General features: G+C 39.1%; 1 protein-coding gene across 1 annotated transcript; it reads right to left on the bottom strand.

Moving 5' to 3' along the window:
- Positions 1-311: 311 nt before the first annotated feature.
- Positions 312-956, bottom strand: CLDN34 (claudin 34). The gene has a single exon (XM_062577724.1). It carries the CDS (start codon positions 954-956, stop codon positions 312-314), a length of 645 nt encoding a protein of 214 aa, XP_062433708.1.
- Positions 957-12,938: the final 11,982 nt, after the last annotated feature.

The raw sequence follows: 12,938 nt of genomic DNA on the forward strand, positions 1-12,938 counted from the left end.
TGAACATAGTAAATATTTTACGTTTACAATAAATTAATCAAAGATTGCATATACAAAAGAGGACAACCAGCAAAACTCAATCAGAACTGCTGCTCAACAGCATTTATCTCAAAGATCAACCTCTAGTCATATGTGACAATTATTATGGTTATTCAACCAGCTCATATAACAATATTTTGTAGCAAAATATTGTGGCTACTGTAGAAAAGAATGAAATTCTATAATTCCTTGACTATAAAATCTCTTTTACTGTCATTCTTATATTTTGGCTGTGCTCTCATTGTTCTGAAACAGCATGGGCATTTACCCTGTCAGGACTGCATGATAGTGCTTGAAGTTACAGGAAATCTGTATGAGAGAGAAAAAGTCCCACTTAGGAGCAGCAGGATAACAGCTATAATACCAATAGGAATTGCAGCACCAACCTCCTGTGTCATTGGGCTGGAGGGCATGTGGTAAGAAGGAGGAAAAGCAATGCTCTCATTATGCGTTACAGAATAGAAATTCCAGCTCACTGGAATTAGGACACATAGACCAGAAAATATGTAGAAGAAACCGCCAACCAGGAAGAAATGGGCTATGAGAGTTTTTTCAACTATTCCCATATAAATATTTCTCAGAGCAAATATTGTGGCAGTTAGTCCCATCAAACCCATGATCATGGCAACCAACAGGAGACCTTGAGCAACATAAATTTCATGGGGGACGAAGGAGTCAAACGCCCTGAATTTATGACAGAACTGTTCTTTATAGCCAGGTGAGACGTGAAGATAACTGATAAAGCAGACTTTCCAAATTCCCACCCAGGCAACGCCAGAGGAGATAACAGTGGTGTTGTCCACGTGCCACACTCTCCATTCCACAAGTCCCATGGAGATAGCACACATGATCCAGCCTATCGTGCCGACAGCAAAGGCGGCTAGTTGGAGGTGTGAGGTGCTGACCAGGGACCTCATAGTTTGGAGGTCTTCAGACGTCAGAACCGTGGCGTGGGCACATTTGCCAGATGGCGAAGGAGAGGCACTGGAAGGAAACACAGCGTAAAATTACAAAGACAATTGCTCCTATGAAAGGTTGCCCCTGTTAGTGTGCAGGGGAATACCTGTGCTGAGGGAGGAAGGCAACCATCCTTCCTTAACTGTAGTGAATTTTTGAGGTTCAGTGTTCGTAGTTGAATAACATCAAGTCCTTAATTCTGTATATTTCATTGTATTGCAAGGAGCAAAAGAGGTCTCTGGTAAGCTCGCACTACAATCTCTATTTTACATTCACAGAAGCACAATTCACATTTTTTTTTCGAATTATTTTCCTTGTTGATATTTAACTGTTATTTTCCAAAGCTCTTCAAATGCATTGTATATAATCAATAGCCCTAGAGGCAGTGGTTAGTAGAAAATAAACCTGACAAAATCCTTAGGCTCCTCACTGTTGGAGGAGATCATACAAAGCACCAGCAAGAGCCATTCTCCTCTTTTTTTGGAAGCTCTGTTTTCTGTGCAACCATCTAGCTTGAACATACTTCTGCTTTTGTGCTATTTCAGCAGTTGGCCCCTAAATTAGAGTCGCTGGGACCAGCATTAGATAGAAAATGCACTAGTTCAGAAGTGTGAGCAAATCCAGGCCTGAAATCTGATGTTTCTGAGATTTTATAACCATGAATGCTTTTAGTAAAAACACTTACATTAATTTGAGTTCAAATAATCTTACAGTAGTGGTGGAAAAAATTTTAGTCGTTTTTTTGCTGTCTCTATGTCTAAATGCAAGTTAAATATGGCTTTTTAATGAAAAGAAATCTTTTAATTTCCAAAATATTTCACACAACTTTCTGAATAGTTACAGAAATGATCTGTGATCACAGAAGACGTGGCCATGGATTTAATTTATTTGTAGATCTGACAGGTTCTAGGGGTCTCTATATTCTATGAGTTATCTAAAACACCTTTTTTTCTATCTTCCATTGCATTCAAGATGGAAGAAATACTGGACCAAGACCAAGTTCTTGACAATAACAAGAAGATACATCTGCAACAATGTTTTGTTACCATACCAGTAACTTTTCTATTTATTTATCTGTACATTAACAAATACACTTAGTGACACAATCTATTTGCAAAAATCAAACTGTGGAAATGTTAAATAAAAAATATCTACATTACATTGGCTTAAGTAAATACTTTCCATCTTTGCATACCGGTGCCCACTATATCCTTACTTCAGTCCTGGAGCTGATGCCAGTGATGAGAGGATAGGACAGACTGGTTTTTGATACCAAGCAAATGAAGAAAAATCTGCAGTTTTATCATTTTAGCATCCCAGTTCATGTCCGTGTTTCCAATAGAACTGATTTCCTGTGGGAAACATTAATCTCTATTATTGCAAATGTATATTTAATTCTTTCTCACATGGAGGAAATTACTCTGGAATATCCTCTGATGTTTTTATCTACTTAAAATGAAACCAATTCATAAAAGCCTTTTCAATCTGCTATGTTATTTAAGGAGTGATTATGAAAAAAGCTATTTAATTAACAATTATTAACAGCCATACTAGTATTGTCTCCATAGCAGAAATTATGAATGATTTTCTTTCTGTCATAGTTTCATGTCAAAAAAGTATAGTTTCTGTATGCATTTTAGTGGTGGGAAAACACTTGAAAAAAAGAGTGCAGTCCAAAGAGGTCTATGTTGACTTCCACCTACTTATATTTAAATCAGCTGAGCACGGGGAGGCCAAATCTCAACCATATTAAAATAGCATTTTTGCATTATCCATACCTCTCTAACATTATTTGTATACCTCGTAAATAAACATTCATTTAATCACTAACTGATATCAAGGTCGTAACAGATAGGCAAGCAGGCAGATGAGGGTCATGGATAACTGCTAAGAATATGATCTCTTTATGCATTGAATTTACTCACCTGTCTTCCTACAGAATTAAAGGAGATTATACACATGATTTCTAAGCCCTCTATCAAACCTGGATGTGCTACCTGGAACAAATTGACTTTTAAAAGTAAAAAAAAAATCAAAAAGTTCTTTTTTCTCTTCTGAAACACACAGAAAGTACAGAACAGGCCACACCACAAAACAGAGGAGCCAGACCTCACTCAAGAATTCTGAAAACAAGGGAGACTAATGCACAGCTAATGCGATGAGAAAGACCTGGTTCCATGCTCAGATGAGCCACCAAATGTCTAGACACAATTTGTATAGACAAATGTCTAAGCAAGAATTGCCTGCGTTCGCATTCTCCACCCCCCACCCACCGGAGCTTACCTGGTCTAACCCGGCGGGACTGGCTGACAGAAAAAACAAGGTGGAAAAGAAGTACTGCTGAGTACTGTTTGGAAAATCAGCTAGAAGCCTACGCTTACGGCCACTTGGTATTCAGATTCATCAAGACAGCAAAGAACGAAATATCGGAGTATGACAGTTGCAGGAAGTTGCTTGCCATATAAAACAAGGCAAATTCCAAACAATAACCTATTTCCTGTTCACGTTCTCTACTGTTACGAACATTAATAAAACACCCCGTCGGCCGTGCTGGTATCATTACGCTAGAACGGATATATATCACTTCCCAGAGGCACGGATTTTACAGGAAGAATTTAGATGCAAAAAGATTTATTACCAAATTGTTTACATAAATCATGAGCCACAGCACTGTCTTAGAAAGTATTTTTAGGCTTATCTTTTAATAAAGTTTTAACATTTTACATTTAACATTTTAAATGTATTTAATTTCACATAAGATTTTGCCTTCGGGGTCTGGCACCATTCACTCACAAAACTTGTGGCATGTTCTAGTACATTCCTTCGGCCTTTGTGGTGCTTTTGCATTGCATTTCCTGAGTTGGAAGCTCACTCACGAGAGCCGCAGATCTAAGCATTCATTGCGTGATAGATACGTAATGGGATGGAGTACATCCCCAAAAGGTAGTCTGTCTCACCAGGAGGAACTAGATTTACATGGTGGGCTTGCCAGTGGGGAAAAAAGCATCACTGAAAACCCCTCTCACCCGAGTAAGCAAGATAAACTTATTTTTCAGGACTAGTGTGGCAAGCATTTCCAAAACATGTTAACTGCATTGCCAAGGAAGACCTTTCGCTTCCAGATCCGTGTAAAACCGTGAGCGAGCTGCAGAGGGCGTCTCCCTCCAAGACTTCACGAATCTCAGCAGACTGACCTGGCTCTTGGTGAAATACCAGGAAATCCGTCCTTAACAAGAGCTTTTCACAGGATTGCATATCACTCACTTTGATACCAGGACTGTGCTTCAAAAGCATCATTCTGCAGTTTCAGAGCAACGTTTTGACTCAGCAGCTGGATTTTGTAAGCAGCGTGCAAGCTTGAATGCAAAGTCTCCATCCACCTGAAGGCGACACCGCGGCACCTGGCTGAACTCGTCTGTGATACAAGCAGGTACCGTTCCCGTACGTTTCAAAGGCAGAGACATCCTCTTTGGCAAGGCAGAATTTGACCTGTCACTAATTTGCCATCTTCATAAAAAAAAGCTAAGAAATGAACTTGTAGTAAAACCTTTTGGGTCCTGCACAAATATCCTTTCAAAACTTCTGAGGGAGGAACGTGCAAGCTCAGTCGCTGTGTGTATGTTTCAAACTACATCAGCTAAAACACAGTGCAAACCACTGATGACACAGCAGTCCATGCTAACGTAGACAGCAATGTCATGATCTAGTGACTAGTTTCATGGATTAATGATTATATAAATATTTGGAACTAGTTTAATTAGCATAGTAAAATTACTATATGATTTGCTTAATACAATGATGAAACATGATCACTATATATTTCCTAAGGCAAACAGACTCCTATTCAATGAAGGTCTTCAGAATAGTCAGTAGGCACTGCTAACACACAGTTCTTGATCTGGAAGCTCTATCAGAACTGCAACTCTGATATGCCTTTGCATATTAGATCTTTCATGGGATGGAGTATATCCCACAAAGGTAGTCTGGCCAGGAGGAACCAGCTAGGTTTACACGGTGTGCATGCCCTTGAGCAAAAAGTATCACTGAAAACCATTTTCACCTGAGGACGCAAGATAAGCATTTTAGGAGGTGGATGAGGTTCAGTCTCTCGGTGTCCTGTAATTACATCAATGTTTTCATTTGAAATAGTTTTAGTACAATCCAACAAACATTCCTCTTCAGAAAGTCCAGAAGCAATAGTTAAAAAAAATAGAACTGCTTCCACAGGCAGCTCGCTTGGTAGATCCTTGCTGTCACCTTCTCTCTTAATATGTCTTTCATTTTCTTTATTTGGAAGGGATTTTCTTCGTGGATCTATTTTTAACTAAATATCCTATTTGAATAAAACTAAAATGTAAACTTGATAGCATTCAATTGAAATTTGCAAGCAGAAGAAATAAGCTGATGATAAGAGATGATACATGTTAATGAATTGATCTAAATATAAAAACTTGCAGGAGCCATACATCTTACTGCTCATTTAAATCAAACATCACACAGTGAGTAGCCTTGTAGGAAGAAAAAGAATGATGAGCTATTGCATATATGCTCCAGGGACAGAATGAGACATGACTTTCCTCTTAGTTACAAGAAACAGATGAGGACGCATAAGAGCTGAGATGACTTTCCTATTGCTGCTGGTTTGCTTGTAGGAGAAAAAAGGGGAAGCAAACTACTCTCAATGACCAAGTGAGTTCAAAAAGTTTTGAGGGTTTCCTGTGCATCAAGCTTACTTTTAAAAAGACTAAAATGAAATACTGCCATTTAGAAGGTAAAGGCCAGTTCTTTGAGGCCACAGCTCCATTGCCTGAAGTTGTAAGTAGCAGGAGCAAATGCAGATGGAGTTATATTTGAAATTTTTTCAACATCTCATTTACTCTCAGTGATCACTGATGGTAAAAGGTGTAGCTTTCAGAGCACTGAAACCTAAATGACACCAAATGCATTTCACTTCTGGAACTAATCTTATGCAATATGAACACTTATTTTATTTACATTCAGCAATTGAATATGCAATGCATATTCAGCTATATGCATTAGCTGGATTTGAAACCTGCTTTCTAAAAATCCATGTGTCTTAACCTCCTTAAAAGGATGTTCAAATACTGCAAGTGAATAAGGAAAGAAAAAAAGTACACAGTAGCTAACATAATTTTAATATCAATGCATTTAAATGTAACCAGACCTTTGCTGGGTCACAGGCTCACTGGGTGAAGGCCTGTGACAGGGGTTGATGTCCAACTTGGATTTCGTGAGAGAGTGCCTCCAAGACAAGTCATTAATGCATCAGATCGTATGATGGGGTGAGGGCCAAGTAGTACCAGCTTTCAGCACCACCTAGGGAGTTTGCCATTTAGCAGAGCTCCTTTGGAAGTGAGGACATGCTAGGTAATATTTTCCCAGTAGCAGCATCCCCTCTGCAGTATTTTTCCCCTCTGGGATCTCAAGCACCAGGCACAGCTGGCTGGGTCAGTCATCAGCACCAGGCAGGCAAGAGCTGAGGCAGAGAAAGAGGCTTCAGGGAAGTGTGAGATGGAGCTGCAGGGAAGTGTGGAGTTTGTCGTGTTAATTTGTGAAAGAAACACAAATTGCATGATACTTGATGTGATATTAACTCTTTCACTTTTTTCTTAGATAATTAGCTGCATTTCTGACTTCTCTGAATACAGTCTCCTTGACATTCATGAAGTTTTCAACCCTGATGTCTCACATTTAGGTTTTCTCTGTCACTAAAATACTCATTTCCATATAGAAAGGACAAATTAGTAGGGTATAAAGTCTTAAAGTTTTGGTTTGTTTTTTTTTGTTTGTTTGTTTGTTTGTTTGTTTTTTTGATATCTACAGATCTAACACACTTTAGGCACCTCCTTCCTCCAAATGCCAGTATTTAGTGTTATGGACTTTGCTGCCCCCAGTTTGTCTTCATGTTTCTAAATAAGTAAATCAAAAGTAAGAATGGATTGAAATTTAGCAGTAAAAGTTCTCTGCCCATTTCTTTGCCCAAGTCTGGTTTGATTTGATTGTAGGATGAGGGGAAACTGACAATTCGTATGCATTCCTGACTGAATTTTCATGCCCTAACATACTTTTCTTGGGATGAACTGAAGCTTTTGTTGAATAAGGAAAAAGTGCAAGCTAGCATGAGGTGGGATGGTAGTTTGCTCGAGCCATGACCCGGACGACCTAATATTATCGCGGTTTACACGAATTGTTTTGCCACTGCCTTGACTGGAGCTCCCCTTGGAGCCTATGTAGAGCTTAGAGCTTGGAGCTTAGAGACCAAGCAGCAACAGCAACTGTTGAAAAACGAAGGCTGCTATGCTGGCTGCCTTGAAATGAGATCCTGTTGGGAAGCTTCACAGTGGAGAGGGAAACACGAACCTTTGCCTACTCAGGTCGTCTAGCAGAGAGAAAAAAGAGTTACAAACTCAGAATAGCGACTAAGGCAATTGCATCCAGGTCCCAGACAACGCACACCTCACTGAGAAGATCGGGGCACTGAATTCGGGCTTGAGGCATTGGAAGAAGTCATCCAGAAGTCAGCTTCCAGCCAAAAAAGTGAAGCTGGTGCTGCTCTGCTGCCTGCTGACGGAATGGCAAATCCATAAAATACTTGGAGCACATTCAGCCAAGACACCCAGTCAGAAAGCAGCAGCATTCTCCGTATTTCCAAGGCGTAAGAAGCTGCCTACAAAAGGGGGCATCTGAAAGCACCCAACTTTTACACAACAGCTTGACTGTGAGATCTTCTGAACTATGAGTGTGTGTGTGGGGGGGGGAGTGGGTAGAAAGAGGGTTTTCCAGAGGGATACGCGTACCTTTTTGGAAGTGATAGCACAGCAAAGTTAAAATACACTTAAACACTGCGATAATGGAACAGCAAAGACTGATACTCCCTGTCTGCAGCCCATCTGCCTGTTAAAGACTTTTTTGCTTTAGGATTTTTACTGTAACTTGTAAACACTTTGAAGAGAAAGTTCATGATAAACTCATCACATATAACATACACATAACATTATTTTTTCTCAGTGCATCTAAGCAGGAATTCATTTATTTCAGTTTATTTTATGTTTTAAACAAGCATTTTATCTTTAGATGTTGCCAAGCTCTGCATGCATTTGGCAGTTCAAATCCTGCCTTCATAGAGTTTTATAGCCTAGATGAAGCTTTATTGGTCTATACAGGACATGGCTTACTAACCAAATCCTTTGTTCAATCCAAATCTTGCAGCAAAAAGGGAGTTAAAAAAAATAGCACAATAATTAAGTAGGTCTCTTCTTAGCAATATCCCTATGATTTAATTCTTCAGTTCCCAGTTGGGAAAACATTCTTTATGGGAAACAAATAAATATTTAAATCTCTCTCCATCTGTTCTTTATCAGAACTTCATAAAATAAGTTGTATAAAAAAAGGAGACTTACTTTTTGTGAGTCTAAGAGTTGCCTAAGGCTTTCAAGCACTGTCAGCTGGACGAAGCAAAGTTCCAGAAGGAAGACAGAAAAAAAATGCCCGTGCAAATTGTCTGACTTCTTGCGCTACCAAATAGGTACCTCACTGTTCCTTGTCACTCTCCCACTAAGTCAACAAAGATGTAAGAAGTCAGTTAATCATTAACATATTATAAAAATATGTAAGCTTTGCTATATGACTTTTTTTCTAATTGCTCTAAAACACTTGCCAAAGTGTACAGATACCTTAAAGTTCAGTTTTCTATAAAATATGCTTTGAGATATATTGCCCTTGTGATCAGATGACTTTACAGCCCAAGACCACCATGATCTCCCAGTCTGACAGCTTGAAGGACACAGAATTCTCATTTGAAAGAATGAAGTGATTTCATAACCACCCTTTCTCCTTGTTGGAATCTTTCTCCTGTATTTATGCAATCAAAATTAATGAAGCTCTGAAGTGGGGACACACATAGGGAGAGAAAGAAGAGGTTCTCCAAGGAATAAGCTTAAAGTGAACTGTTCTCCTGTTGGACTGTGACTGGCATTACTCATATTTCAGTACAAATAGTTCTGTGATAGGTATCTTGGACTCTTTTTTAAAATGAATTTTTTATTGTTTTATTTGTCTTGCTTTGTGGTTTTCCCATGAATGCAAATGAGAGTTCTTAATTTCCTCATGGTTTCTCCTCTTTGAAACCTAGAATAAACTATGCTAATCTCTAAAAGATGCACTTCCTCCTACGGTGGGAGGACATTTGCAAGGTTGGTATTTGGAGATGAGAAAGTTTATTTTTTAGGGGAGGTATCCTGAAAAGGAAAGCCCTGAATGAAAAATTCTCCTCACTTACAATATGTACCGTTATCGATTGGTGTCACCACTAAAGAGGGCTGTGAACAGGCATCAATCTGTATCCTTCAATTTACCACATGGCCTCTAATCTAGGCTCCAAGAGCTAAGGCAATGGAAGTCCTCTCTTCTTCTGCAGCTCTTCAGGCTGAGGTCCTCCTGCTGGTTGATGGCAACTAAATGATAGCACTTTGTAGCACAGATACACTCAGTTACTGCCTGTGCTGTTGCATGTCTAGAAGCACTCACACATACAGCCCCTGATGGGCTCACTGTCACGCACTGTACTTGGATACAGCCTTTTGATGTTATTATGGGTCTGTTGGTTCAGAAGGACAGCACCTTTGGGCAGCAGGCACCTGGCAGAAAGATTCATTCCTTTTCTTGGATTTAGTAGTGGTGTGACAGAAAATTTAGAGGCAAAGTCATCTTCCTCTGCAGGCAAAGGCATCTTCACAAGCCGATTTTATACATGAAGATGCTGCATGAAGCCTATTCAAATAACCATGCTACAGGAGTGGCAATCTCTTCAGTACTCCCAAAATTGTTTTACCTCCAAGTTCTTTATCTCTGGTCTAGTTCTTCTCAATTGCAACATCACACTGTGGAATTTTAAAGATTAAATTGTGCATTAAAAACAAGACTTTTTGATACATACGCCAACTGCCATCAGTGCAATGAAGTTTAGGTCAACTAGAAACCTACAGGGCTTAATCAGTGATAACATAACGAACAGTATAAACATCTTTACATTAATGAGAAACATAACACATGTAAAATGTAATAGGGGGAGTGAATTAATATAAAACAGTTTTTTTTTTCTTAGTATACTATTATGGCTTCTATAGAGACGTTATTTGTTTTTAGTGTGTCAGGGACAAATTACTAGGAACCAGATGGAAATTAAACAAAGTTTCTGACTGCCCTTTTTACAGAACACATTTTATACATCAGACTCTATTGTTCTCTGGATGTCAATGGTTAATACTTTTTCAGGCAGAATACATCTGCTTTCTTCTTCCTGTGGTCTTGACCCAAAACCCAGTGAAATAAGTGGGAATAGTTCTACTCCTTTCAAAGACCTTTAGATCAGGCCTTGTCCCTCCTGTGGTTTACAATGTCATTGTTAGAATACCACAGAAGTGGAAATATTTGTTGTACATTATTTTTATTTTCATGTGTCATGCTGAAAAAAAAAAAAAAAAAAAAAAAGCAGCCTGAAATAAAGATGCTTTGCAAGATACTTTGCTGATTTACTGGTACCAAATAAGCAGCAGACAGCTTAAACAGCTCAGAGATCAAATAAGGACTCAGATACAAGTATTTTCTCTTTTTTATTTTATTTTATTTTTTTTTTTTTTTTTTTTTTTTTTTTGTTTTGGGACAGGAGACATAGGCTAATTCTCCCAGGAAACATGGCACCCTCCATGCATGTAACTTGCCAGTGTGTGACCAGTGAGTTGGGGATTTGAGTTGTTACATCCTCACACTTAGTCACTACTTGTTTTTAGCAGATCATCAGACCTCTCCAAATGCAACACTGAAAGTAAGTGCAGGTCTCTAAAACCAAAACTTGAGTCTGAGAAAAGTATTTGCACAAACACATTTCCAAAGCATGCAGATTTATAGCCGGTCTAAATTGTCCCGTCAAACCTAGGAAATTCAGGGATGGGATAACTTTACCGAGAGAAAACAGCTCAAATGGCCCATCAGAAGTACAACCCATGCCCACTCTGCCTGTGCCTCTTCAAACCTGGATCATGCATATTTTGTCAACAGTACCTTAAATAACATTGAAAAGCCACATACATAATAGAAGCAGATGCATTTTCAGAGAATGCACAGTCACCTCATGGCAATTACTGGCACTTGGTTGAGGCTGGTGCCATAAACAACCCACTGGATAGTTACAGAGAGACTTTAGAGCTGTTGCAATAATAAATGCTCTGCTGGCTTTTGGAAGGGTAAAACCCCTCACATATCAGTGCGCTTGAGTTAGGAGCGAGGATGAAAGCTTCCAGGTGGCCGGCTGTCTCCCAGAAGGCTTCCAAGCAGGCAGACTGGCAAAGAGCTTGGTTATTAAACAACTATACTTTTGCTTCTTCTTTATGACCCTGCCTCTGCTGTTATGCCTAGCTAAACTGGGGAGAGGTGCAGCAGTCAGGCTGCCCAAGGCTTCCTCTTAAAAGACACCTGCTCTCAAGCTCAATGGTTCCCACATGGAAAAACTATACAATATTAAATATTCAACACAATCCCAAACCCCATTCACCCCATTCATAACTGCCAGCCTGTGCTGCTTGTGTTATGGCAGCGAGTGCTTGAGAAACCACTGGAAACAGTTGATCCCATTGCTGGGAGGTTCTCTTGCTCCAGGACCCTAGGAAGTTCTTCTTGGTTTAAAAAAGGAAAGAAAAAAGAATTAAAATCTCTGTGTATATACACACAAACTAGGAGACTGGAGCTGTTTCTTGGTAAGATTTCTGTTGTGCCACTGTCACTATGTCATGGCATTCCAGTGACTTTGAATTTTGTTCTGGTTTCAAGTAAGTATCCCAAATCCTCAGTGCCTACCATCCTCTACATTCTCCTATTTTTCTGTCTGGTGAGGGTGAGAATTAAGCCCATATTTTAGTTTGACACTCCAGTGGGCTCTGTTTACATGCTGTGCATCCTAGCAAGAGGTATACGGCTCAAAGTTCAATTTAGGTAATGCAATCTGGGGGGCCTGTAGTTAGCTCATATGTAGACTTATTCTCTTGCAAATAATCTTATACAACGCTAATGTCCATACCAATGGCCAAATACTTGTTTATTGCCTCTTTTATGCAAATTTTGTCAGGGATTGTGACCCTTCATCTACCTGCAACACCAGCAGTAGTGTCCTCAGTGTCTCTACTGACACACTAGCAAGTCTTCTTTTGTCCCTAATTTCTCTGGGGTTGCCACTGTGCTAGAAGACTCATGAAAAATTCCTAATGGGAAGTTTATCCTTCTATTAGAAGTGAATTAAGAAAGAGAAGGAAATGGAAACAAACAAAATAGAGCTTCCTGGATTATTCCCTGCACAGTTAGTTCAGAAGTCTTCTTCAAAGACTAGCAGTCGTATTTCTCTTGGAATGAGCTTAGTATTTGTTTTTGAAGCAAAATTCATATGTTAATTATAGATTAAATTTTCAAGATAGATGATTTCACTGTGATCACGACTCAACAAGGGGCTAATTAAAAACCAACAAAATTTGTCTTTGGCTCAACAAGAAATTCATATTTTTCCCAGAGAAGCAGAACACTTGAAAACTCACGTGCACAAAATGAAAGGCTTCTAAAATTAGATACACTCTTCTGGTATGAGTAGTTTTCCGGTTATTCCCAGATACCAAAAAGTAGGTCATTTAAAGCTTAACAAAGGCATGTTTTCCTCAGACTTGTTGACATTTTAGAGCTAGTAGAAAGACTACCTGACGAGAGGATGTTATCAACATGTCATACACAGTTTTCACTCTGCCTTGGCAGTATTTGTGAAGTGTGAAAACACTGCAGAGTTAAAATTCCAAGCTTTTTTCAGTTCATTGGCACTGACATATCAGCTAGTTATTATCAGCCATTAGAAGTCATGTGAAAATCAAATTCCAATAAATTCCCGT

The sequence above is a fragment of the Rhea pennata genome, chromosome 1 (assembly GCF_028389875.1).
Source record: "Rhea pennata isolate bPtePen1 chromosome 1, bPtePen1.pri, whole genome shotgun sequence".
NCBI classification, from domain to species: Eukaryota; Metazoa; Chordata; class Aves; order Rheiformes; family Rheidae; genus Rhea; species Rhea pennata.